The sequence below is a fragment of the Tauraco erythrolophus genome, chromosome 27, assembly GCF_009769465.1.
Source record: "Tauraco erythrolophus isolate bTauEry1 chromosome 27, bTauEry1.pri, whole genome shotgun sequence".
Lineage (NCBI taxonomy): Eukaryota > Metazoa > Chordata > Aves > Musophagiformes > Musophagidae > Tauraco > Tauraco erythrolophus.
In genome coordinates, this window is record NC_141491.1 from 5,812,348 (window position 1) to 5,834,326 (window position 21,979).

Genomic DNA, 21,979 nt, shown 5'->3' on the forward strand with positions numbered 1-21,979 from the left:
CAGCACGAGCAGGAGGCAGTGGCGGGGCCGGATCCGAACCCTCGCCCCGAGTTTCTGCTGGTGCGGGACAGCCTGAGGAAGATGAAGCTGGCATAGCCGGGCACCTGGCAGACGTGAGCCACGGCCGGCCGGGCAGAGCAGGGCGGGGGCTGCTGCCCCGGGACCCCACCGGTGGCACACCGGGCTCCCCCCGTCCCCGGCACGTCCCGGCGCCCAGCGCCGTCATTCTGGGAGAGCTCGTGGTCGGGTACCGCTGCCCCGGCGGCACCACAGCGGTGAGAACCAACGCGCCGGGGGCTGGTATGAGCTGGCAGAACCCGGGCAGAGCCGGGGGCGGCACGGGGACGCGTCGGGCAACGGTCTCACCCCGACCTGCACCTGCCCTGGCTCTCCTGGGAAAAAACAAATCAGAAGAAAATAAAGGTTTCATCGGTTTCCCTCGATGCAAACGTGACGGGGACGGCGCTGGGGGCAGCGATGGGTGGCATCGGCTCGGGTTGGCGCGTGGTGGGGTTGCAGGGTGGTTGCTCGGGTGGCAGTGGTCCCACCAGCCCAGATGCAGGTCGGTGTGCACTCAAGGCCTTCAACCATCACTGATCATCACCTCCAGTCTTCCTCCCCCCCCCCCCGGTTCTTATTTTGGGGGTTTCTTTCTTCTCGCGGCGTTTTCTTTTTTTCTGTTTCCAAAATTAATCGCGTTTCACCTCCTGCCCCTTCCACCCCGCAGCCCTTGCCCCGTTGGAAAGGAAGTGCGAGATGCCTGTTTGTGAGCAGCTCTCAGATCAACAACCCAACCGCATCGGGCGCGGCGAGCACCGCCCTGGGCACCGGGGAGGGTACCCGGCCACCACCATGGCTCCCGAGGAGCTCACCGGCTCGGCCGACTACGATTACCCACCGCTGACCAACGTGACGAGGAACGGAGATGTCTCCTCCCGGTGGGAGGTCTTCTTCACCACCGTCTTCATCCCTGTCCTCTACTCCTTCATCTTCCTCCTTGGCCCTCGTGGGGAATCTCTTCGTCATCGTGCTGATGGCCAAGAAGAGTGGGGGCAAGAGGATGGTGGACACCTTTGTGCTGAACCTGGCGGTGGCTGATGTCGTCTTCATCTGCACCTTGCCCTTCTGGGTGGTGGCAGGGGCGCGGGGCAACCGCTGGCCGCTCGGCGAAGGGCTCTGCAAGGTGAGCAGCTACGTCATCGCCGTCAACCGCTGCTCCAGCATCCTCTTCCTCACCGCCCTCAGCGTGGAGCGCTACCTGGTCATCAGGAAGGTGCTGGACACCAAGACGATGGGTTCCCGGAGGCACATCCACATCACGTGTGGCACCATCTGGGCAGCGTCTCTCCTCCTGGGCGCCCCATCCCTGGTGTACCGGCGGCTGGACGGAGACAACTGCTGGGATGAAGACGGAGAAGACTTCAGCCTCGCCATGGTCTTCCTCACCTTCCTCCTACCCCTGGGGTCATCTCCTTCTGCTACTGCTCCATCTACTGCCGGCTCCAGCGTCACGTCCGGCTGGGCAGGGGCGTCCGGCGTTCCCACCGCGCCATCGTCACCATCGTCGCAGCCTTCCTCTGCTCCTGGTTGCCCCTCAACGCCTGCAAGGTGCTGCTCTTCTTCCTCGCCAAGGGGACACTGGTGCTGTCCCCGGGCCAGGAGGTGGCCCTCCGGTGGTCCTGGCCACCAGCACCTGCCTGGCCTCGTCAACAGCTGCGTCAACCCCCTGGTCTACGCCCTGATGGACGGCCGCTGCCGGGCCCCGGTGGCCCCGCGGCCACCACGCACCACCGACGGCCCCCGGTGCCGCCGCCCCGTCCTCCGCCACCGACTCCAGTCTCCTCTTCGGTGGCCGGATCCGCACCAAGACCCTCCCCAGCCCGCGGCGGCGGAGCGGGACCCAGCCCCGGCGAGCACCGGGGGGCCAGGGGGCCACCCCGCGGTGAGTCCCCCCCCCGCCACCGCAGCGTCCCCAAGTGCCACCGCGGTCCCCGCCATCCCGCCGGCTCCGTGCCCGTAACCCGGTGGTGGTCGGGAGCTGCGGCGCGGGCAGGATGTGGCCCCCCAGGAGCACCCCCTGCACCCCATGCCCCCCCCCGAGAAAGGGACACCTTCGGGAGCAGGAACTTGGCTTTAATTCCCGTTTAATCCCAATTAATACAAACGGAGCCTCAGCGCTAACGAGACATTTTAATCTTCGAGCTGGTTTCGCCGCCTGCTGGGGGCAAAAAGCGGGGGGGGGGCGGTGCTGGGAGGGGGGCGCTGCCAGCACCTCTGCCCGGCGCAGGGACACGGAGAGAAAAACCTCTTTTCTTCTCCAAAACTTCCTGTATTTCCCAAAAAAACTCTTTTTTTAAAATTTCTTCAAACCTCCTGTTTTTCCTCCAAATCCACCTTTTAGCGGTGCTGCCAGGGTTCCTGCCCGCACCCCCTGCCCGGTGCCGTTGGGCGAGGGGTGGCCCTGGTGAAGATGGGGTGTCCCGTCCCCCCAAATCACGGAGGGACTTGGGGCCGTCGGGTGGCTACGGTGGAGGGGAAAGTGTTGGGAGTTTGTGGAGATGTGGGGCGCTGCTGCTGCCTGCACACTGCCTGCACCCTGCCTGCACCTGTCTGCACCCTGCCTGCGCCCTGCCTGCGCCCTGCCTGCACCCTGTCTGTGCCCTGCCTGCGCCCTGCTGCCTGCACCCTGCCTGCACCCTGCCTGCACCGTGTGTGCACCCTGCCTGCACCCTGCCTGCGCCCTGCCTGCCACCGCTGGCTGCCTGTGCCCTGCCTGCGCCCTGCCTGCACCCTGCCTGCACCTCTGCTGCCTGCACCCTGCTTGCATCACTGCTGCCTGCGCCCCTGCCTGCACCGTGCATGCACCCTGCCTGCGCCGCTGCTGCCTGCACCCTGCCTGCACCCTGTCTGCACCACTGCTGCCTGCACCCTGCCTGCACCCTGCCTGCACCACTGCTGCCTGCACCCTGCCTGCACCCTGCCTGCACCCTGCCTGCACCACTGCTGCCTGCACCCTGCCTGCACCCTGCCCTCACCCTGCCTGCACCACTGCTGCCTGCACCACTGCTGCCTGCACCCTGCCTGCACCCTGCCTGCACCCTGCCTGCACCACTGCTGCCTGCACCCTGCCTGCACCCTGCCTGCGCCCTGCCTGCGCCTGCCTGCACCACTGCTGCCTGCACCACTGCTGCCTGCACCCTGCCTGCACCCTGCCTGCACCCTGCCTGCACCACTGCTGCCTGCACCCTGCCTGCACCCTGCCTGCACCCTGCCTGCACCTCTGCTGCCTGCACCTGCCTGCACCCTGCCTGCACCTCTGCTGCCTGCACCCTGACTGCACCACTGCTGCCTGCACCTCTGCTGCCTGCACCCTGCATGCACCGTACATGCACCCTGCCTGCACCCTGCCTGCACCCTGCCTGCATCTCACCCACCTGCCCCTCTGCTGCCTGCACGCTTGCTGCACCTCTCCTGCCTGCAGCCTTTGCCTGCATCTCCCCTGCCTGCACGCTGCCCGCACCCCCAGGCTGTGCCTGCCCTGCCTGCACCTCTCCTGCTGCACCCTGCCTGCTACCTGCCTGCTCCCTGCCTGCACCCTGCCTGCTCCCTGCCTGCACCCTGCCTGCACCTCTGCTGCCTGCACCCTGACTGCACTGTGCATGCACCCTGCCTGCACCCTGCCTGCACCCTGCCTGCATCTCACCCATCTGCCCCTCTGCTGCCTGCACGCTTGCTGCACCTCTCCTGCCTGCACCCTGCCTGCTCCCTGCCTGCACCCTGCCTGCACCCTGCCCTCTCCTCGCCGGCCTCGCAGCCCGTGGCACGGTCCCATGGGGCTGAGACACACTTTCCACCACCTGCCCCGAGCTGGCAGCGCAGGATGTGGCCGACTCGCCTGCGCCAGCCGCCCTGATTCATCTCGCACCGTGCCGGCGGCCGCGGCGGCATCGTTCCCACGGCCTGGCACAGCCATGGCACAGCCCTGGCACTGCTCTGCTCTGTCCCTGGCGTTTTGGGGATGCTAAGCCCAGGGAAGATGCCCCAGCCATGGGCCATCGTGGGCACGGGGACAGTGTCCCTGCACTTGGCCCAGCCCCGCGAGGCACCGGGGATGGAGCATCCACCTGGCGGTGTGCCGGGCTGTGCCCAGCTGCGCCAGGGTGTGCTGTGCTGTGCTGTGCTATGTCAAGTTGCACCATGTTGTGTGACACTGTGCCATGCCATACCACGCTGTACCATGCCTTACCATGTGATATCATACCATGCCATGCCATGTCATGCTATATCATGCCATATCATACCATACCATGCCTTGCAATACCATGCCATGCCATGCTGTGCTATGTCACACCATGCCATACAGGCCATACTGTCATGCCATGTCATACCATACCATGCCATATCATATCACACCATGTCATGTGATACTCTACCATTCCCTATCATGCCATACCATGCCATACCATGCTATACCACGCCATACCACGCCATGCGTACCATACCATACCGTACCGTACCATATCATACTATACCATACCATACCATGTCATACCACACCATACCACGCCATACCATGCCATGCCATGCCATGCCATACCATACCATACCATGCCATGCCATGCCATGCCATACCACACCATACCGTGCCATGCCATGCCATGCCATACCATACCGTGCCATGCCATGCCATGCCATACCATGCCATACCATGCCATGCCATGCCAATGCCATACCACACCATACCGTGCCATGCCATGCCATACCATACCATACCACGCCATACCACGCCATGCTGTGCCATGCATGCCATGCCATGCCATACCATACCACGCCACGCCATGGCCATACCATACCCTACCACACCACCCTATACCACCACACACTGCCCCACACCACCCCATCTTTTGCCACCCCACACACCTGGTACCGTGCCGTGCGGTGCTGTGCCCAGCAGGCAGGCAGGCCTGTGCTGTTGCTGCCACGGCTGCGGGGCGGAGGCCGGGGCGCGTGGGGCGGTGCGGGCATGGGTGCTGCTGGCGGCGGCGGCGGCCGAAGGTGTTGCTCACCCGCTCCTCCCCTCCGCCTCAAGTCAAAACACGTCCCCGTGTCCTGGGCGCAGCAGAGCCGGCAGCGGCGGCGAGCGCCCAGGTAAGGCACTGCCCCCAGCCCCGCCACGGCCCCCCCCGGACCCCTCGCCCTTCCCTGCCTCAGTTTCCCCAAACCGCTCCACGCCCCGCCGGGGGAAACTGAGGCACGGTGGAGGCGAAAGCGATGCAAAAACCAGCAGCAAGCAACCCCCCTGCCCAGCTCCCACCCATTCACCACCCCCCTAAATTCCAGGGGGGTGTCGGGGTGCTGGGGGGCAGCCACTTTCCCGGGGCCGCCCCCACCCCGGGAACCACTTCCAGCCCAGACGGAAAAGAAATCAAACTGGGAGAGGTGCCCAGCGAAACCGGCCGGGGCGGGAGCAAGCGCCCCCCCCGCCCCCCCCTTGCCGCTCCCCGACCACCTTTGCCCCCGGGATGGGTCCCATCCCGGCAACCCCGGCTGCCACGCACGTGTTTGCACACCTTTGTTTATTGTAGGACCTACAAGAAGGCAGGGAAAGCAAACACAGCCTCGCCCCGCCGCCATCGCCGCAGCCGGCGGCCGGGAAGGACGTCGGGGCGATGCTGAGGGTCGGGGAGGGGGTGGGGGGGTGCGCACCCATGGTGCCCCCCGGGGGGTGGCGCGGGGACGAGGCATCTCCCCGTTGTCACCCGTAGGGTCCCGGCCTGGCATGGGGGAGGCGAGCGACACCGACAGCGGGATCATGCTGCATTCGGTGAGCGCTGGGGGGGTATTGGGGGGGGTGGGGTATTGGGGGGGAGGGGAGGTCTTGGGGTGCCCCCATCGCCCCATGTGCTCTTACAGATGTGCCCCCCCCCCCCCCCCAGGCTGAGAACGGGGCGCTTCGGTGCAGGGGTGGCGTTGGGGACACATGAAAGCCCCTGGGGAGTTGGGGGTGGGGAAATGGGGGGTTTCCCCAGTTTCGGGGGGGGCACCCAAGCGTGGCAGGGGGGAGGGGGGGGGCCCTGGATGGCTTTGACTCAGCCGAGTTTCGCTCCGGGATGGCTGAGTCAGGCGAAACCTTCCCTGTGTGTGTGTGTCCCCCCCCGCGCTGGGAAATCACGGCTGCTGGGGGGAGCCCGAGCACCCATGGGTGCTCCTGAGGGGGGAGGGGGTGCGTGGTGGCGTTGGGGGGGGCGCAAGGTGGTAGTGGGGGCTCACGGCTGCTTTTCCCCTCCTTGGGGTTGGGGGAAACTGAGGCAGGGAGGCTGTGATGGGGGTGTGGGGGGGTAGGTGCACCTCAGCAGGCGTCCGCCCGCCCGTCCCTCCGTCCCTCCGTCCCTCCGTCCGTCCCCAGGCCCCGACAGCCCCGTGTCGCCCCTGAAGGCGCGGGCACAGGCAGGGCGCAGGCGGCAGCAGGCGCTGGAGGCCCGCTTGGACGGCTGCGTGCAGGAGCTGCGGCGGCTCTGCCTGCGCGAGGCGGTGAGCGGGGCGAGGGGGGGCACACCCGGGCACCCCCCGGGCACCCCAGCCGCGGCGGCAGCTCAGCACCCCCCGCACCCGTGCCGCCCCAGGAGCTGACGGGGACGCTGCCCCGCGAGTACCCGCTGAAAGCCGGCGAGAAGCCCCCCAAGGTCCGGCGCAGGATTGGTGCTGCCTTCAAGCTGGATGAGACCCTCGTCCTGCGCGGGGCGGTGAGGGGGTGCCCGGGTGGGGTGAGGTGGGGTGGGGGGAGTGGGGACCCCTCTCCATCCCATCCTACAAGCATCACCCGAAGATGCCCCCATCCCCGTTCTGTGGGAGAACCTGGTGTTCCCACCTTGTTCTGCGCCACCTCTGTTAGCGTCCGAGTGCGGTGGGGATGGTGGTGGGGATGGTGGTGGGGATGATGGGATGGTGGTGGGGATGATGGGATGGTGGTGGGGATGGCGGTGGGGATGATGGGATGGTGGTGGAGATGGCGGTGGGGATGGTGGGATGGTGGTGGGGATGATGGGATGGTGGTGGGGATGGTGGTGGGGATGGCGGTGGGGATGGTGGGATGGTGGTGGGGATGGTGGTGGGGATGGCGGTGGGGATGGTGGTGGGTATGGCGGTGGGGATGGTGGTGGGCACAGTGGCGGGGACGGTGGCGGGGATGGTGGTGGGCCCAGTGGCGGGGACGGTGGCGAGGATGGTGGTGGGGATGGTGGTCGGGATGGTGATGGGGATGGCAGTGGGGACAGTGGTGAGGATTGTGGTGGGGATGGCAATGGGAATGGCCAACACGTGTCCCCTCCATCCCCTCCGTCCCCAGGACCCGCTGAGTGCCCTGGAACGGGACCTGGCGCTGCAGCTGCAGATCGCCAAAGCTGCCCAGCGCCTGTGCCGGGAGGAGAACATCAGCAAACGGCTCCGGAAGCGACGGCAAACGGCAGCGCTGATGGAAGAGCAGAAGCTGAAGGATCTGGAGAACGTCCTCAACCAGCGCCGGCTCCTGGCCGGCCCGCGGCCTCTGCTTGCTGGCAGCGGAGCCCATGGTGCTGAGGGTGAGCCCCCCACCCCCGACTGGCGGTTCTGGCACTTTTGGGGGATGCCGGAGGTTGGGGGGAGGCGGAAATGGGTGCAGGGTGGTTGGGTGGCCCTGGTGAACCCAGGCTGGGTGGTCCTGGAGCACACACCCCGATATGGCAGTCCTGGAGAACGCACCCCAATTCCCTGCCCCCTGATGAAGGCGCCTCCCTGGATGTACCCCAGTGCTCCATCCCCAGTGGATGCACCCCCCTGGGTGCCCCCCAGTATGCCATCCCTGGTGAATGCACCCCAATTTCTCCATCCCTGGTGAATGCACCCCAATTTCCCATCCCCTGTGAAGGCACCCCCCTGGACACCCCCTGAAATGCCATCCCTGGTGCGTGCACCCCAATACTCTCTCCCCGATGAGCGCGTCCTGCTGAACGCACCCCAACACTTCGTCCCGGCTCCCTGCACCCCGATACACCACCCCCCATGATTGCAACCCCGATGCACCCCAATACTTCATGCCCAGTCCATGCACCCCGATAGCCCATCCCTGCCGTACCCACCTCCATGAACACACCCCGATACTCCACCCCTGCTGACTGCACCCCACAACTGCCCCCCGATCCGCCGTCCCCACCACGCGCACCCCAACGGGTGGCAGGATCTGTCCCGGTCGCCGTGTCCCTGTCCCGGTCCCCCGTGTTGTGCTTCGGCCTCGGCTCCATCCCCGCCACCCTCCCGGGGTTCCCGTATCCGTCACCCCCCCAAGGACCCGGGACATGGTGGTGGTGGCTCCTTCCCTCTTGGTGCCCCCCAAAACTTGCCGGGCTCCCCGGCTCCTTCCCGGCCCGGGCAGGCTGGGAGCTGCCCGAAGCTCCAGCAACGCAGCTCGGCAAAGCCGGCCTGGCCGGTACCGCCGCCGTCCCGGAGCGTGTCGGGACAAGCGGCGTGGGAGCTGGGAGCGGAGGCCTCCGGGGCCGCGTTGGGTGGCGGCGGGTGCCGTGGGAGCGTTTTGGCACCCGATGGCAGCACCGGCACCGCTCACCCGGCCCCTGCCCCGCAGAGCTCAGCGCCTCCGACGAGAGCTCCCTGTCGGACACTGTCCTGCTGGAGGAGGGTAAGGGGCGGCTGCAGGGAGCGGGGGGTGTGGGGGGGCAGTGCCCCCATGTGTCCCCTCCATCCCAACCCTCCATGTCTCCTGCAGAGGAGACACGGCCGCTGGGACGTGCCACCCCGTCCCCCCAGGAGCCCACTGCAGAGGATGGGTTGGGGTCCCCCCCGGCACCCCCCAGCCCCTGGAGGGAGACCAGCCTCGACAGACCCTACGAGAAGGCCAAAAAAGCCGACCTTGACCCCGGGGATGGGGAAACTCGGGGCTCCTGGTGCCACCCTGCATCCCCACCGTCCGTCCCTGCCACCCCGTCGGTCCCCGGCAGCCCCGACTCGGCGGCCTCACCGGTGCCCAGGATGGCAGATGTCCCTCCCTACCGCTTCGTCCCCATCAGGACCTTGGTGCTGTGCCGGCAGGCGGGCTCCAGTGCGCCCAGCACCCCGGAGCCATCGGGCCGGAGGGGACAGTCCCAGTCCCTGAGGTATGTCCTGTGCATGGGAGGGGGGAGAAGAAGAGCTTCTGCAAGGGAGGATGGAGATAACCCCACGGGGAGGGGGATGGAGATAATCCCATGGAGATGATGGAGGCAACCCCGTGGGGAGGAGGTTGGAGATGATCCCTTGGGGAGGGTGGAGCTAAACCCACGGGGTGGGGGTTGGAGAGAACTCCATTAGGAGGAGGATGGAGATATCCTCATGGGGAGGAAGATGGAGCTAACCCCGAGGGGGAGAGGTTGGAGATAACACCAAGAGGATGATGGAGCTAAATTATGGGGATGATGGAGACAACCTCATGGAGAGGAGGTTGGACATAACTCTATGGGGAGAATGGACATAGATCCATGGGGAGGAGGATGGAGACAATCCCATGGAGATGATGGAGAAGGTTGGAGATAATCCCATGGGGAGGGTGGAGCTAAACCCATTGGGAGGAGGTTGGAGATAATTCCATGAGGAGGAGGATGGAGATATCCTCATGGGGAAGAGGTTGGAGATAACACCAAGAGGATGATGGAACTTACCTATGGGGAGGATGGAGACAACCCCATGGGGAGGAGGTTGGACATAACCCTATGGGGAGGAGGTTGGACATAACCCTATGGGGAGAATGGACATAGATCCATGGGGAGGAGGTTGGAGACAACCCCATGGGGAGGAGGCAGGAACTAACCCCGTGGTGAGGCTGCACCCATGGGGTGCTCAGCCCCCCAACACCCCCCGGCCACCCTTTCCCCCGGCTCGCCCTGCCTTTCGGGTGGGCGGCAAGGGGCAGGGTCCATCCGCAGCCCTCCTGCCCGCAGGCTGGAGGCGTGCTGGCAGCCCGGCGAGCCGCGGGGCCGCAGTGCCGTACCCCGCCGGCGCCCCACGTACTACACGGTGACGGTGCCCACCTCCTGCATCCCGACCCCCGGCCCCGCGCACCGCTCCGGCTCCGACGACAGCATCTCCGACCTCTCCAGCATCTCCCACGCCACCTCCCCGGGCAGCAGCAGCCCCGACGTCTCCTTCCCGCGGCCCCCGGTCCCACCGCCGCTCGCCGAACCCTGTTATTACCCTCGGGGTGCCCACCGGTTCCTGCCACCCGCCGGCCCCCCGGCTTTCCTCTACGAGCAGGATCTGGCCCCGTTACGTTACCAGCGCCTGGTGCCCTCGCACAGCCGCATCGTGCGCACCCCCTCGCTCAAGGACTACGCGCCGGCGGGGGGCCGGGGGGTCTCCAAGGCGGCCGTCACCGAAGAGCTCAAGTCGTGGCACCAACGTGCCCGGTTACGGGGTGCTCGTCCCCATTCCCTCGACCGGCAAGGGGCCTTTCGGGGACCCCGTGGTGGGACCACCAGGGACGTGCCCATCACCCGTGGAGTCCTGCCGCGGGCTCAGGTAGGGTCCAGGGTCCAACTAGTGAGTGGTCCAACGGGAGTGGGGGCACAGGAGAGTGGGGGTCACTATGGTGCCCATGCCCATATAGGGACCCCTTGGGTGCTGCTCAGTGGGTGACTGGGTGACATGAGTTGTCACCCTGAGGTGGTTGAGGGACAAGTGGCTTGGGTGAGGTCTCATGAGGGTCCTCAGAGCAGGAGTGGGGTCCTGAGGGGGTCCATGGGGAGGATTTGGGGTCCCATGAGGGTCCTTGGGGCAGGACCAGCATCTCGGGAGGGTCTTGGGGACAGGACCAAGATCCTGTGGGGCAGGATTAGGACCCTCTGAGGGTCCCTCTGGGCAAGTCCGGGGTCCCACCAGGGTTCCTGGAGCAGGAGCAGGATCCTAAGGGGACCCTTGGGGCAGGACCAGGGTCCTGAGTTGGTCCCAGGGGGGATGATTGGGGTCCTGAGTGGATCATGGGGGAAGAATTGGGGTCCCATGAGGGTCCCTTGGGGTGAGACTGGACACCCCCAAGGGTCCCTGGAACAGAACCCGTGAAGGTCCCCTGGGACAGGACCAGGTCCTAAGGGGGTCCCTGAGACCCCGGTCCCAGAAGGGTCCCTAGGGCAGGACTGGGGTCCTGAGGGGGTCCCGTGGCCAGAAGCAGGGTCTCCTGAGGGTCTTGGGGACAGCACCAAGGACCCTCAAGGTCCTTTGAGGCAGGAGGGGGACCTTCCAAGGATTCCTCTGAGCAGGTCGAGGGTCCCATCAGCAGGACCTGGGTCCCACAAGGATCCCAGGGTGCCCCTGGGCTGGGGGGTCCCTGCAGCCATTTTGGGGTCCGTCTCCCTCCCCTCCATCCGGGGTGGGTCCCACTGGGACGAGTGCACGCAGCAGACTGTGGCCGGGATGACTGGCACCCACGGCACGAACAGGGCTCACGCCGGGCAAGTCGGGACCCGCAGCAAACATCCCCCCCCCAGGATGTGCACCCCGGGGCGCTGCCGCGGTGCGGGGCGGGGTGCCGGCACCCATGGGCTCCTTCTCCCACGCAGGCGCCCCCGATCCCTGTCCTGCGGCGCTCCCCAGACGTGCCCGTGCAGGTCTACGTGCCTGAGAACGGCGAGATCGTCACACAGGTGTAAGCGTGGACACCCCCCCGACCCCCGAAAACACACCCCGGGGTGGGGGGCACAGCCTGGCTGGCCCAGGGACAGCGGGGACAGGGGCGTCCCCCACCCCGATGTTGGGGACACGGGTGGGAGGTGCAGCCGCCCCCCTCCCAGCACCCCTGGGGTGGGATGGGGTGGCTGGGGCTGGTTCCCCCACCGTGTCCCCTCACTGTCACCGTGACCCCGACGCTGATGGTGCCACCGTGACCCTGATGCTGACGGTTGTCACCGCGATCCTCAGTTCGAGACCCTAATAAACGTGGGTTTTGGGGTGCTCCTGTCCTCGCCAGCCCCTCGGGACGTGTCAGCTCTGTCCCCTCTCAGGTCCCCAGTCCCCGGGGTCTGGTGCTGGGTTGGCATTGCCAGGATCGGGCCCTGGTGGTTTGGGGTCCGGCTGTGCCCTGTGGGCTTGGGATAGTGATGGGGTGACCGGTGTCAAGGGATCCAGCTGTGGCCCCCGGCACTCAGCGAGCCCTTGGGCCAGCTGGGATGGGGGGGCTGGGAAAGGGGGTGCTGGGGAGGGGGGTGCTGGAAAAATGGGGTGCTGGGGAATGGAAGGGGTGGAGGGAAGGGATGGGGTGCAGGGGAGGGGTGCAGAGGTGGGATGAAGGGATGGGGTGCAGGGGGAGGGGAAATAAGGGGTGTAGGGGCAGGGATGGGGTGCGGGGAGAGGGGGAGCAGGGGCTGTGAAAGGCAGGGGTGCAAGGGAGGGGTGCAGGGGGTGGGGAAGAGATGGGGAAGGGAAGGGGTGCAGCGTAGAGGTGCAGGGGTGGGGGAGGAAAGGGGTGCAGGGGAGGGGTGCAGGGGGTGAGGGAGGAAAGGGGTGCAGGGGAGGGGTGCAAGGACGAGCAGAAGGGATGGGGTGCGGGGTGTGGGGGGGAAGGAGAATTAAGGGGCGCGGGGGTGGGATGCAGGGGTGGGATGCAGGGGTGGGGAAAGGCAGTGACGGTTGGTGGAGGGGGCCCGACCGCCGGACCCCCCGCCCCGAACGGCCCTGCCCGGGCCGTGCCCGTGCCCGTGCCCGTGCCCGTGCCCGTGCCCGCGGGGCCCGGCGGCGCCGCTCCGCCCGGCGGGGGCGGGCGGGGACCGGGCGGGGGCCGCAGCCGGTGGCTGCGGCGGAGGCGCCGCCGCGGGGGGGCACCGGGAGGCGACCGAGCGCCGCCGGGCTGCGGCGTCACTGCGGGCCTGCGCCGGCCCCGCACCGGGCTACACCGGCACCGGCCCCGCGGCACCGGCCCCGGGCTTCCACCGGCATCGCAGCTCCGCGCCCGGCCCCGCTCTCCAACCGGCACCGACCCCGGGAGCGGCCCCGCGCTTCCACCGGCCCCACCGCCCCGGCCCCAGCCCCGCCGCCCCGGGCCCGTTACCGCACCGCAGCCGCCGCCCCCACCCGGCCCCGGGGCTGCGCTGAGCGGGGGCACCGGGCCCGGGCCCGCACCGCCCCCCCGGGCCGCCCCCGGGATGGCGCCCGGCGGTACCGGCAGCGGTTGGCCCCTGGCCGGGACCGTGCTGGTGGCCGTGGCCGCCTCGCTGGGTAAGAGACACGGGGGGTCCCGGGGCATGTGGGGGAGGCGGGGGGGGGGGGTGTCCCGGTGCCACCCTGCGACGGGACCCGGTGCCACAGGCCGTGCCGGGGTGGGATCCGGTGCCACGGGCTGTGATCGTCACCTGCGCCAGCACCGGGGGTTGTTTGCACCGGGCACCGTGCGCCCCTCCTCATACCGCACCCCTGTCGGTGTCACCGACAGCCGCTGGGCCCCGGGAGCAGCGTGCACGGAGCCGGTGGATGCCCGGTCCCGGGGGATTCGGGTCCTACCTACACACGCGGCCCGTGCCTCAGTTTCCCCACTTGGCTCTGAGCCGCTCCAGTCCCGTTGGGTGCCGAGTGAGCCCCATACGAGACCCCCGGGAAGCCACTCGGAGCCGGCGGGGAAGGAGCTGGGCACCCCGAGGGAGGGAGCGGCAGCCCGAGGGATTCCCGGCCGCGGTCCCGGTGCCTCCGGCCGCCCCCCCCGGCCTCGTCCCGGGGCTATTTCTGGGAGCGCAGGTGGCTCCGGCCAGAAATAGAGTCGGGAGGGGCCACTGGAGCACCCGGGTGGGGAGGGGGCCCGGGGGGGCCTGGGGGCCGGGTGAGATGGGGCGGGGGCCGCGAGGATGTGGGGCAGGATGGGGAGGGGTCTGGGGAGATGTGGGGCAGGATGGAGCAGGGTATGGGGGGTACGCAGGGACAGGGTATGGGGGGGCACGTAGGGACAGGGTATGGGGGGGCATGGGGCAGGATGGCATGGAGTACAAGGGGATGTGGGGCAGTGGGGTCTAGGGAGATGTGGGGCAGTCTGGAGAGGGGGGATGTGGGGCAGGATGAAGCAGGATCCAGGGGGATGTGGGGTGTGGGGGGTACATAGAGACAGGGTATGGGAGACATGGAGGCAAGATGGAGTGGGGCACAGGGAGATGTGGGGCAGGATGGACCAGGGGGTGTGTATAGGAGTACGTGGGGCAGGGTGGAGCCAGATCTGGGAGGTTATAGGGCAGGATGGAGGGGGTTATGGGGGGTACAGAGGTATGGGGGAATATGGAGCAGGATGGAGTGTGGGAAAAGGGGTACCTGGGGCACAGGGCCGGGTGCAGTGTGGTATGGACTGAACCCCTGAGACAGCACTGGGGGCCGGAGGCTGGGCACACATACTGGTGCCACTGGCGGTGGCAGAGGTGACGGTGCCCCAAGGCCCTGGTGACGGGTGGCCATCCCCAGTGGCGGGGGGCGAGGACTGCCTGTGGTACGTGGACAAGAACGGCTCCTGGCACCCCAGCTTCGACTGCAACGTCTTCAGCTTCTGCTGCGGCACGTGCCACCAGCGGTACTGCTGCAGTGACCCCCTGCGTGCCATCACCGAGCGCCAGCAGCGCCACTGCCTCGCCTTCAGGTGCCAGGCGCTGAGCCGCAGCCCTGGGTGCTGGGTGCTCGCCTTTGGGTGCTGGGCCTTGGGCGCTGGGTGCTGGCTGCGGGGTGGTGGGCACTGGGTGCTTGCTTTGGAGTACTGGGTTGTGGGGATTGGGTGCTGGGTGCTGGGCAGTGGTACTAGGTGCTGGTGCTGGGTGCTGGGCACTGGGCAGTGCTATTGGGTGCTGGGCTGTGGTACTGGGCACTGGGCAGTGGTACTGGGTGCTGGGCACTGCGTGCTTGCTTTGGGGTACTGGGTCATGGGGATTGGGTGCTGGGCAGTGCTATTGGGTGCTGATACTGGGCACTGGGCAGTGGTGCTGGTGCCAGGCAGTGGTACTGGGTGTTGGTGCTGGGTGCTGGGCACTGGTACTGGGCACTGGACGGTGGTGCTGGGCTCTGGGCAGTGGCGCTGGGCTCTGGGCAGTGGCACTGGGTGCTGGGTGCTGGGCACTGGATGCTTGCTTTGGGGTACTGGGTCATGGGGATTGGGTGCTGGGCAGTGCTATTGGGTGCTGGTGCTGGGCACTGATACTGGGCACTGGGCAGTGATACTGGGTGCTGGTGCTGGGTGCTGGGCACTGGTACTGGGCACTGGACAGTGGTACTGGGCTCTGGGCAGTGGTGCTGGGTGCGGGTGCTGGGCAGCCTGTCTGGACATCCCTGTCCCTGCAGTCCCCAGGCAGATGCTCTCAGGGTGCCCCTTGGCGCTGCTCACCAGTGTGACTGGGTGGGTGGCGGGGGAAGGTGCCCAGCAGGGTGCGTGTGTGGGGGTGGGGGGGTGGGGTGGATGCCCCAGGTGCCCCCTCCCAGGCCCTGCTCCCCCACCTGTCCTGCAGCCCCAAGACCATCGCAGGCATCGCCTCGGCCGTGGTGCTTTTCATCGCCATCGTCACCACCATCGTCTGCTGCTTCATGTGCTCCTGCTGCTACCTGTACCAGCGCCACCAGCGCCTCCGCACCCCCGTGCAAGGTGGGGGGGGGTTGGGGTGCACAGGGGGGGTGTTTTTGGCAGGGAGGGTGGTGGGTGCAGGAGGAACTGTAGGAATGGGGTGGGGGTTGGGATGTGAGGTGGGGTCCCGGAGGGATGCGTGGGGGGGATTTGGATGCTGGGGGAGGGCACTGGAGTGGGTGCTGCTGGGATCAGCGCGGTGCCCGCTGCTGTCCCCCCCCCACCCCGAAGGCCATGGACACCCGTGGGCACCGCTGGGCTCTGGCCTTGTCCCCATGTTTGGGTGCTGCAGCCCCCACCCCATCTCTCCCACAGGCCCGGAGATCCCACTGTCCACCTACCCCCCGGCAGCCCCCCCAGCCCCCTTCCCGATGGACCCCAAAGCTGGCCCCGCGCCCCCCCAGCCTGGCTTCACCCCCATGGCCATGTACCCGCCAGCCGGCCCTGCCGCCCAGTACCCACTGTACCCCTCCGGCCCCCCCGTCTACAACCCCACAGGTGAGCACCAGGGCGGGACCCCCCCCATTCCCCAGAGAGGGGGACACAGTGGCTTTGCAGGGGCTGACACCCCGTCCCGCTCCCCCCGCAGCGCCTCCGCCCTACGTCCCAGCACAGCCCAGCTACCCCGGAGCCTGAGCACCCCCAGGGACCCCAGCACCCTCCTCCCGCCACCGGGCTGAGGACGCTCATCGCCCCGCCAAGATGCCAGGAGGGTGCCCCGGCCATGGCAGGATCAGGCCCTTCCCGGCCATCCCGGGGATGACCCCGTGCTGGCAGCACAGGGCGGCTCTTGTCCCGCACACTGGGCCCTTTGTGGGTGCCTCCGCCCCCGCACCCATGGGTGGGGATGGCTGGGAGGGGTCTCCCGAGGGCCGCGTATCACCGCACCCCTGCACGCCCACGGCCGGATTCGGCCCCGGCTCTTCCCCCCACCTCGGGGTTGGCATTAAACCGTGTCTTGTGCCCCACACCCAGTGTCGTCTCGGTGGCTCCGTGGCACGGGGTGGGGGGCAGAGCCCCACATCCCTCCCTGGGGAGCTGTAAGGGGAGGGGGACACATGCAACGTCCCCCCCTCTCCCTCTGCTTCTCCATCCACAAATTGGGTTGGGATGGGCAATTCCCACCAAACCAGCCCGGGAGCGCTGCTGCCCGCCCGGCCCCACCGCTCCAAACTGGGGCATGAAACCGTCGCCAGCGGCGTTTTGGGGCACAAAGCGGCAAATTGAGCCCCGGGATGGGGGCTGTGGGTGCGAGGCCAATTCCTCCATCCAACCCCCACCCCGGTCACGAGTTGCCGGAGCCGCTCCGGCTCCGGAGGCGAGGAGCAGGTGCTGGGGGAGTGTGATTCACCCCGGCTACTTTGGGGTGATTCATTGTCCCCTGGCACCGTCACCAAGAAGGGGGGGGTCCAGCCATCGGCTAAATTCTGGAACAAAGAGCCCATCACTCCCGGCGGGGCAAAAGCCACACAACTCTCCCCCGCGGGGGCCAAACCGTGGGTCCCCACATCCCATCGCCCCCCAAAACCCGTCGAAGAGCCCCGGGGGCCAGCTCGGAGTTTTATTGAAGTGGGATGGAAGGGGAGGGGGGAAATAATAATAATAATAATAATAATAATAATAATAATAATAATAAAAGCAGCAAGCCGGGCGCTGGGAGGGGGGGGGGGCCCCAAAACTGTCCCCAGGACGGTGCCCGCCGGCCGCGGGCGCACACAGCCAGCTGCGTGGGGGGGGTCAGGGCTTGGGGACCGCCTGCTCCCGGAGGTAGAGGTCACGGATTTCGGCCAGGCTCCGGCTGAGGCCGCCCAGCGCCTGGGCGATGGCGCGCAGGACCGCCGTGGTCTCCCGGCGGCTCTCGGCGTATTCCCGCCGGAACGCTCTCATCTCCTGCACCAGCCGCTCGTTCGACTGGACGATGCGTTTTTCGGCCGCGGTGAGCTGGGTGCAATCGGGTGCCCCGTCCGCCAGCCCCGCCGTCCCGCGGGGTCCCGCTTCGCCCGCGCCGCAGTTATTGAGATGCTCGGCCTCTTGCTCGAAGAGGATGCTCGGGAAATCGGAGCCCAACGGCTCCTGCTGCCCGCTCAGGTCGCCGAGGGAGAGTTCGGGAGGTGGGGGGTGCGGGGGGCTCCGGTTCCAGCCCTCGCACAGCTCGCCGGGCGGGTGGGTGCCGGCGCGAGGTAACCGGCGCTCGGCGCCGCGGCCGGGGATGCTGTCGGCGGCCGGGCCGTGGAAGGGCTCAGTCTTCACCTCCACTGGCTCCTCCTTCACCGCCTCCTCCTTGACGCCTGCGGGATGGACGGAGAGCACGGGGCAGCTGGGGGGACCCCCCCGGCTCCCCAGCACCCCCGGGACCGAGCAACCAGATCCACTTCTGCCTCTGCTTCCTCTGTCCCCATCTGCCGTGTCCCTACCCCTGTACCCCCATGTCCCCTCTCCTGCTCCCATCTATACATACGTATCCCCATAGTCCTGTGGCCCCCAGCATGGTTCAGCCACATCCCATGTCCCTTGTCCCTCTCCTGGTCCCAGTAATCCCATATCCCTGTCCTGAAGGTGGTCCTCCCATGTCCCTGCGTGGTCCCAGTACCCTCAGGTACCTGTCCTGATTCCCACATGTCCCTGTCCCTCCACGCACCTGTCCTGGTCCCAGTGACCCCCTGCCCCAGTCCCCCATGTCCCTGTCCCAGTCCTTCCATTGCACCTTGTCCCGGTCCCCTGCGTCCCGGTCCCCGTGACCATGTCCCCCATGTCTGTGCCCTGGTCCCTGTGTCCGTGTCCCCCATGTCCGTGCCCCGGTCACCCCCTGCCCCTTGGTCCAGGTCTCCAAAGTCCCTGTTCTGGCCTCCCATGTCTCTGTCCTGGTCCTGCCCATATCACTGTCCCAATTTCACTAGGTCCCTGTCCTGTTCCCAGCCCCTCTTCTCCCTGTCCCAGTCCTGGTACCCCCTGTCCCTTGTCCCTGTCCTAATCCCAGTTGCCTATGTCCCTGGCCTGATCCTGGTACTCTCCTATCCTGACCCCAGTGTCATTGTCCCTTGTCCCTGCCCTGGTCCATGTGCCCCCATGTCTGTCCTGATCCACCCATGCCCCTGTTCTCATCCTGGTCCCCTCATGCCCCTGTCCCAGTCTCAGTCCCCCTGTCCCCATTGTGCTCTCAGTCCCCTCCTGTTGCTGTCCTGGTGCCGGTCCCCCGTCCTGGCCCAGGTCCTCCCGTGTCCCTGACCCGGTCTGAGTGCTTCTGGCCCTGTCCCTTGCCCCTGTCCTGGTTCCAGTGCCTCATGTCCCTGGTCGGATTCTGGTATCCTCCTGTCCTGGTCCCAGTACTCCTCTTGCTGTCCCTGTGTCCTATGTCCCTGTCCTGGTGCCCCCATATCCCTGTCCCAGTCCTCCATGTCCCTGCCCTGATCCCCCATGTCCTGGTCCCAGTGCCCCTGACATGGTCCTGGTGCTCCTGCATCCTGGTTCATGTTCCCTCACATTCTGGTCCCTGTCACTACACACACCTGTTCTGGTCCCGGTCCCCTGTGTCCCTGTCCCAGTCCTCCATGTCCTTGATCTGGTCCCCTGTGTCTGTGTCCTGGTCTCCCCATGTCCTGGTCCTTGTCCCCCATGTCCCTGCCCCTGTCCCAGTTCCTCCACACACCTGTCCTAGTCCTAGTGCTTCCCTGTCCCCCATGTCCCTGCCTTGGTACCCTGTTTCCATGTTCTGACCCCCAAAGTCATGGTCCCAGCATCCCTGTCCTGACCCTGGTCTCCTGTGTCCCTGTCCCAGTCCCTCCACACGCCTGTCCTGTTATCCTCTGCCTGCGTCCTGGTCCCCCCACATCCTGGTCCTGGTCCCCCATGTACCTCTCCCAGGACCACGGCCCTGTCCTGGTCCCCCAAGTCTGTGTCCTGGTTCCCCACACCCTGGTCCCAGTGCCCCCGTGACCCTGCTCCAGTCCCTCCATGTCCCTGTCCTGTTCTCCCTTGTCCGTGTCCTGGTCCCCTCATGTCCGGGTCTGTGTCCCTGTCCCTCCACGTCCCTGTCCGTGTCCTGGCCCCCCCATGTCCTGGTCCTGGTCCTCTGTGTCCCTGTCCCTCCACGCACCTGTCCTGGTCCCAGTGACCCCCTGCCCCAGTCCCCCATGTCCCTGTCCCGGTCCCCCGTGTCCGTGTCCCCCGTGTTCGTGCCCCGGTCGCCCCCTGCCCCTGTCCCGGTCCCTCCCCCTCCCCGCGCACCCACCGTGCGGCGCCACCACCTCGACGCTGAGAAGCGGCGGGTCGATCCCGGCGGCTCCTCGCGCTCCCCAACCGGGAGCGGGCCCGGGGCCGAGCTCCGGCGGGCCCGGCCCGTTGCCGTTGCCGTTGCCGGGTCTGCCGACGGGCCGAACGGCTGGTCCCTGCCTCTCCTGCCGGTGCCGAGTGATCTTATCGTTGGCCCGCCGGCGCAGCCCCCGCCACCGGTTCTTCACCTCGCCGATGTCGCGCTGGTTGCGCCCGGCGGCGTTGATCTTGTTGGTGATGCGCCACCAGATCTTCTGCTTCTCGTAGGCGTTCACGGTGCTGGCGGCGGCGCCGAACAGCAGCTGCTCGTACTTGAGCACCTCGCTCATCAGGATGTCGATCTCCTGCAGCGTGAAGTTCGGCTTCCGCTTCAGCAGCCCCCGCCTCGCCCCGCCGCCGCCGCCGCCCGCCGCCATGCTCGCCGCCGCCGCCGCCGTCTCCCCTTCATGGCGCCGCCCCGCCGCCCATCGCCCCGCCGCCGCGCCTTTTGTCTTGCGCCGTCTCCCCGATACCGAGCGCTCCGCCGAACGGGAGCGGAGCGGAGCGGAACGGAGCGGGGGGGGCGGGGGGGGGCGGGGGGCGCCGGTGGCACAGCGCCCCCTACCGGGCGCCGCCGGGCGCTGTGCCGGTGCCGGTGTCGCTGCTCGGGACGGACCGCGCCTCCTGCCGGTTGCCGCCGGACGCAGCCGTTCCGGTGCGGCTCCGGCTCGGCTCCGGTACGGCTCCGGTTCGGCTCCGGTTCGGCTCCGGTGCGGCTCCGGCTCGGCTCCGCTTCAGCTCCGGTTCGGCTCCGGTTCGGCTCCGGTGCGGCTCCGGTGCAGCTCCGGTACCGCCCCTCGCCGGGAGCCACCGTCCCGGGTCCGTATGGCGCCCCCTGGCGGGCCCCGCCCGCCCCTGCCGGCCGCCGCTGGTCCGGTCGCGCCGCCGGCGACCGCGCTCCGCGAGATGCCCGGTCCGCGGGCGGCGGGGGGTGCCCGGCCCGGGGCGATCCCCGGGTGTCCGGTTGCGGAGCGCCGGCTGGTGCCAGGCGGCTCCGGGGGTGCCCGGATCGGGGCGGTCCCCACGGTGCCCGGTTGGGGTGTTTGGGGTCCCCGCCGGCCCCGGGGTGCCCGCCTTGCGGGGGGCTCTGGGTGCCGCCTGGGGCACCGGCCCAGCGCCCCGGACGCCCCCCAAGCCCTCCGCGGCTCCGCGCTCCCCCCGGCCCCGCCGCCCCGGCCCCTCCCGGCTGAGCGGCGGGTGCCCCGAGGGGCAGGATCGGGGTGGGGGGCACAGGGTCCCGCCGGCCCCGCTCCCCCCCCCCGCTGCCCTCCTGCAAAATGCCCAAATAGAGACATTTCTCCCCGTTTCAGGCCCTCTGCCCGTGCCCGTGGCGGGGGGTCCCCGCACCAGCGGGGTGCCCACCCCGCACCTCGAGTCTCGGGGAGCCCTCGGTGCAGTTCTGGGTGACCCCAGGGGTTTTGAGGGGGTTGGCTCCACCCGCTTGCGGGTGTTGGGCAGCCGCAGGGTGCCCAGTTCGGGGAGGGGTTCTGGGGGGTGTGTGTGGGGGTGAGCCCCTAGGGAGACCCAAGTTGGGGTGTCTGGGTGGCCCCAGTGCACCCAGTTCGAGGTGGCCCCGTGGGTGGCGGGACAGAGGAGAGCTCCCACGGGCAGGAAGGGTGCTGAGCCCATTTCCAAACACCCCCCCATGCCCCCCTCCCAGCTGTGCCACCGCTCCTGGGGCCCTGGGGTGCAGAAGGGTGCCCGAGGCGGGGGCAAGCGTGGGGTGAGCTTTATTGCCAATGCAGTGGCCGCGGTCGCACAACTCGCGAGCGGAGGCTTCGCGCGGGGACAGGGGGGCACAGGCAGTTGGGCACCGCGCCGCCCCCGAAACCCGCTTTGGGTCCGTGCCTGGCCCCGTGCCCACGGGTGGAGGTGACGGTGGTGCTGGCAGCACATGCAACTGCTGCCACATGCCACCCCCCGGCTCTTGCCCCCCTCCACCCTCCGGGAGAGCCCTTCTCTCCCTGGGGAGGGTTTGGTTTCTGCGTGGGGGGCAGGTGCGGGGTGAAGAAGAGGGAAAAAAAACTTCACACCTCAATCGGGCTGAAAAGCTTCAAAAATGGTCCTGGACGGGCCGGGCTG

The 21,979-nt window shown here is 68.0% G+C and overlaps 4 protein-coding genes across 7 annotated transcripts; 3 read left to right on the top strand and 1 right to left on the bottom strand.

The window, feature by feature from the left end:
- Nucleotides 1-852: 852 nt before the first annotated feature.
- On the top strand, nt 853-1,946 carry GPR25 (G protein-coupled receptor 25). The gene is given in 6 exon segments (XM_086627133.1): nt 853-1,002; nt 1,004-1,457; nt 1,460-1,675; nt 1,678-1,701; nt 1,704-1,759; nt 1,761-1,946. Coding segments are annotated over 6 exon segments (1,086 nt in total).
- A 298-nt stretch (nt 1,947-2,244) lies between these two features.
- On the top strand, nt 2,245-11,666 carry INAVA (innate immunity activator). Of its 3 annotated transcripts, XM_086627367.1 has the most exons (9): nt 2,245-2,263; nt 5,706-5,822; nt 6,404-6,531; nt 6,624-6,743; nt 7,346-7,577; nt 8,597-8,668; nt 8,756-9,143; nt 9,963-10,539; nt 11,577-11,666. In XM_086627367.1, the coding sequence occupies exons 2-9, from the start codon at nt 5,780-5,782 to the stop codon at nt 11,664-11,666; spliced, it is 1,650 nt and encodes a 549-aa protein (XP_086483493.1). In that variant the 5' UTR covers nt 2,245-2,263; nt 5,706-5,779. The 3 variants fall into 3 exon arrangements, with proteins under 3 accessions (XP_086483493.1, XP_086483494.1, XP_086483492.1); XM_086627368.1 differs by lacking the exon at nt 2,245-2,263 and having other exon boundaries at nt 5,750-5,822; nt 8,615-8,668; XM_086627366.1 differs by lacking the exons at nt 2,245-2,263; nt 8,597-8,668 and having other exon boundaries at nt 5,780-5,822; nt 7,346-7,568.
- Nucleotides 11,667-13,154: 1,488 nt separating this feature from the next.
- On the top strand, nt 13,155-16,225 carry SHISA4 (shisa family member 4). Its single transcript, XM_086627392.1, has 5 exons — nt 13,155-13,227; nt 14,449-14,620; nt 15,477-15,610; nt 15,905-16,087; nt 16,179-16,225. The coding sequence occupies exons 1-5, from the start codon at nt 13,155-13,157 to the stop codon at nt 16,223-16,225; spliced, it is 609 nt and encodes a 202-aa protein (XP_086483518.1).
- Nucleotides 16,226-17,326: 1,101 nt separating this feature from the next.
- Nucleotides 17,327-20,274, bottom strand: LOC147526840 (uncharacterized). Of its 2 annotated transcripts, none has more exons than XM_086627456.1 (2): nt 19,818-20,274; nt 17,327-17,877 (listed from the first exon to the last, which is right to left on the bottom strand). In XM_086627456.1, exons 1-2 carry the CDS (start codon nt 20,272-20,274, stop codon nt 17,327-17,329), a joined length of 1,008 nt encoding a protein of 335 aa, XP_086483582.1. The 2 variants fall into 2 exon arrangements, with proteins under 2 accessions (XP_086483582.1, XP_086483581.1); XM_086627455.1 differs by having other exon boundaries at nt 19,812-20,274.
- Nucleotides 20,275-21,979: the final 1,705 nt, after the last annotated feature.

Bases quoted from the DNA above. Each gene is read 5' to 3' on its own strand.
- LOC147526840 (XM_086627455.1), bottom strand. From the start codon at position 20,274: ATGGCGGCGGGCGGCGGCGGCGGCGGGGCGAGGCGGGGGCTGCTGAAG. The intron at 17,878-19,811 runs GCGCGGGGAGGG...TCCATCCCGCAG, and splicing joins GGTGGCGCCGCACGGTGGGT to GCGTCAAGGAGGAGGCGGTG.
- SHISA4 (XM_086627392.1), top strand. From the start codon at position 13,155: ATGGCGCCCGGCGGTACCGGCAGCGGTTGGCCCCTGGCCGGGACCGTG. The intron at 14,621-15,476 runs GTGCCAGGCGCT...CCTGTCCTGCAG, and splicing joins CGCCACTGCCTCGCCTTCAG to CCCCAAGACCATCGCAGGCA. The intron at 15,611-15,904 runs GTGGGGGGGGGT...TCTCTCCCACAG, and splicing joins CCTCCGCACCCCCGTGCAAG to GCCCGGAGATCCCACTGTCC.
- INAVA (XM_086627367.1), top strand. From the start codon at position 5,780: ATGGGGGAGGCGAGCGACACCGACAGCGGGATCATGCTGCATT. The intron at 6,744-7,345 runs GTGAGGGGGTGC...CTCCGTCCCCAG, and splicing joins CCCTCGTCCTGCGCGGGGCG to GACCCGCTGAGTGCCCTGGA. The intron at 7,578-8,596 runs GTGAGCCCCCCA...GGCACCGCTCAC, and splicing joins CGGAGCCCATGGTGCTGAGG to CCGGCCCCTGCCCCGCAGAG.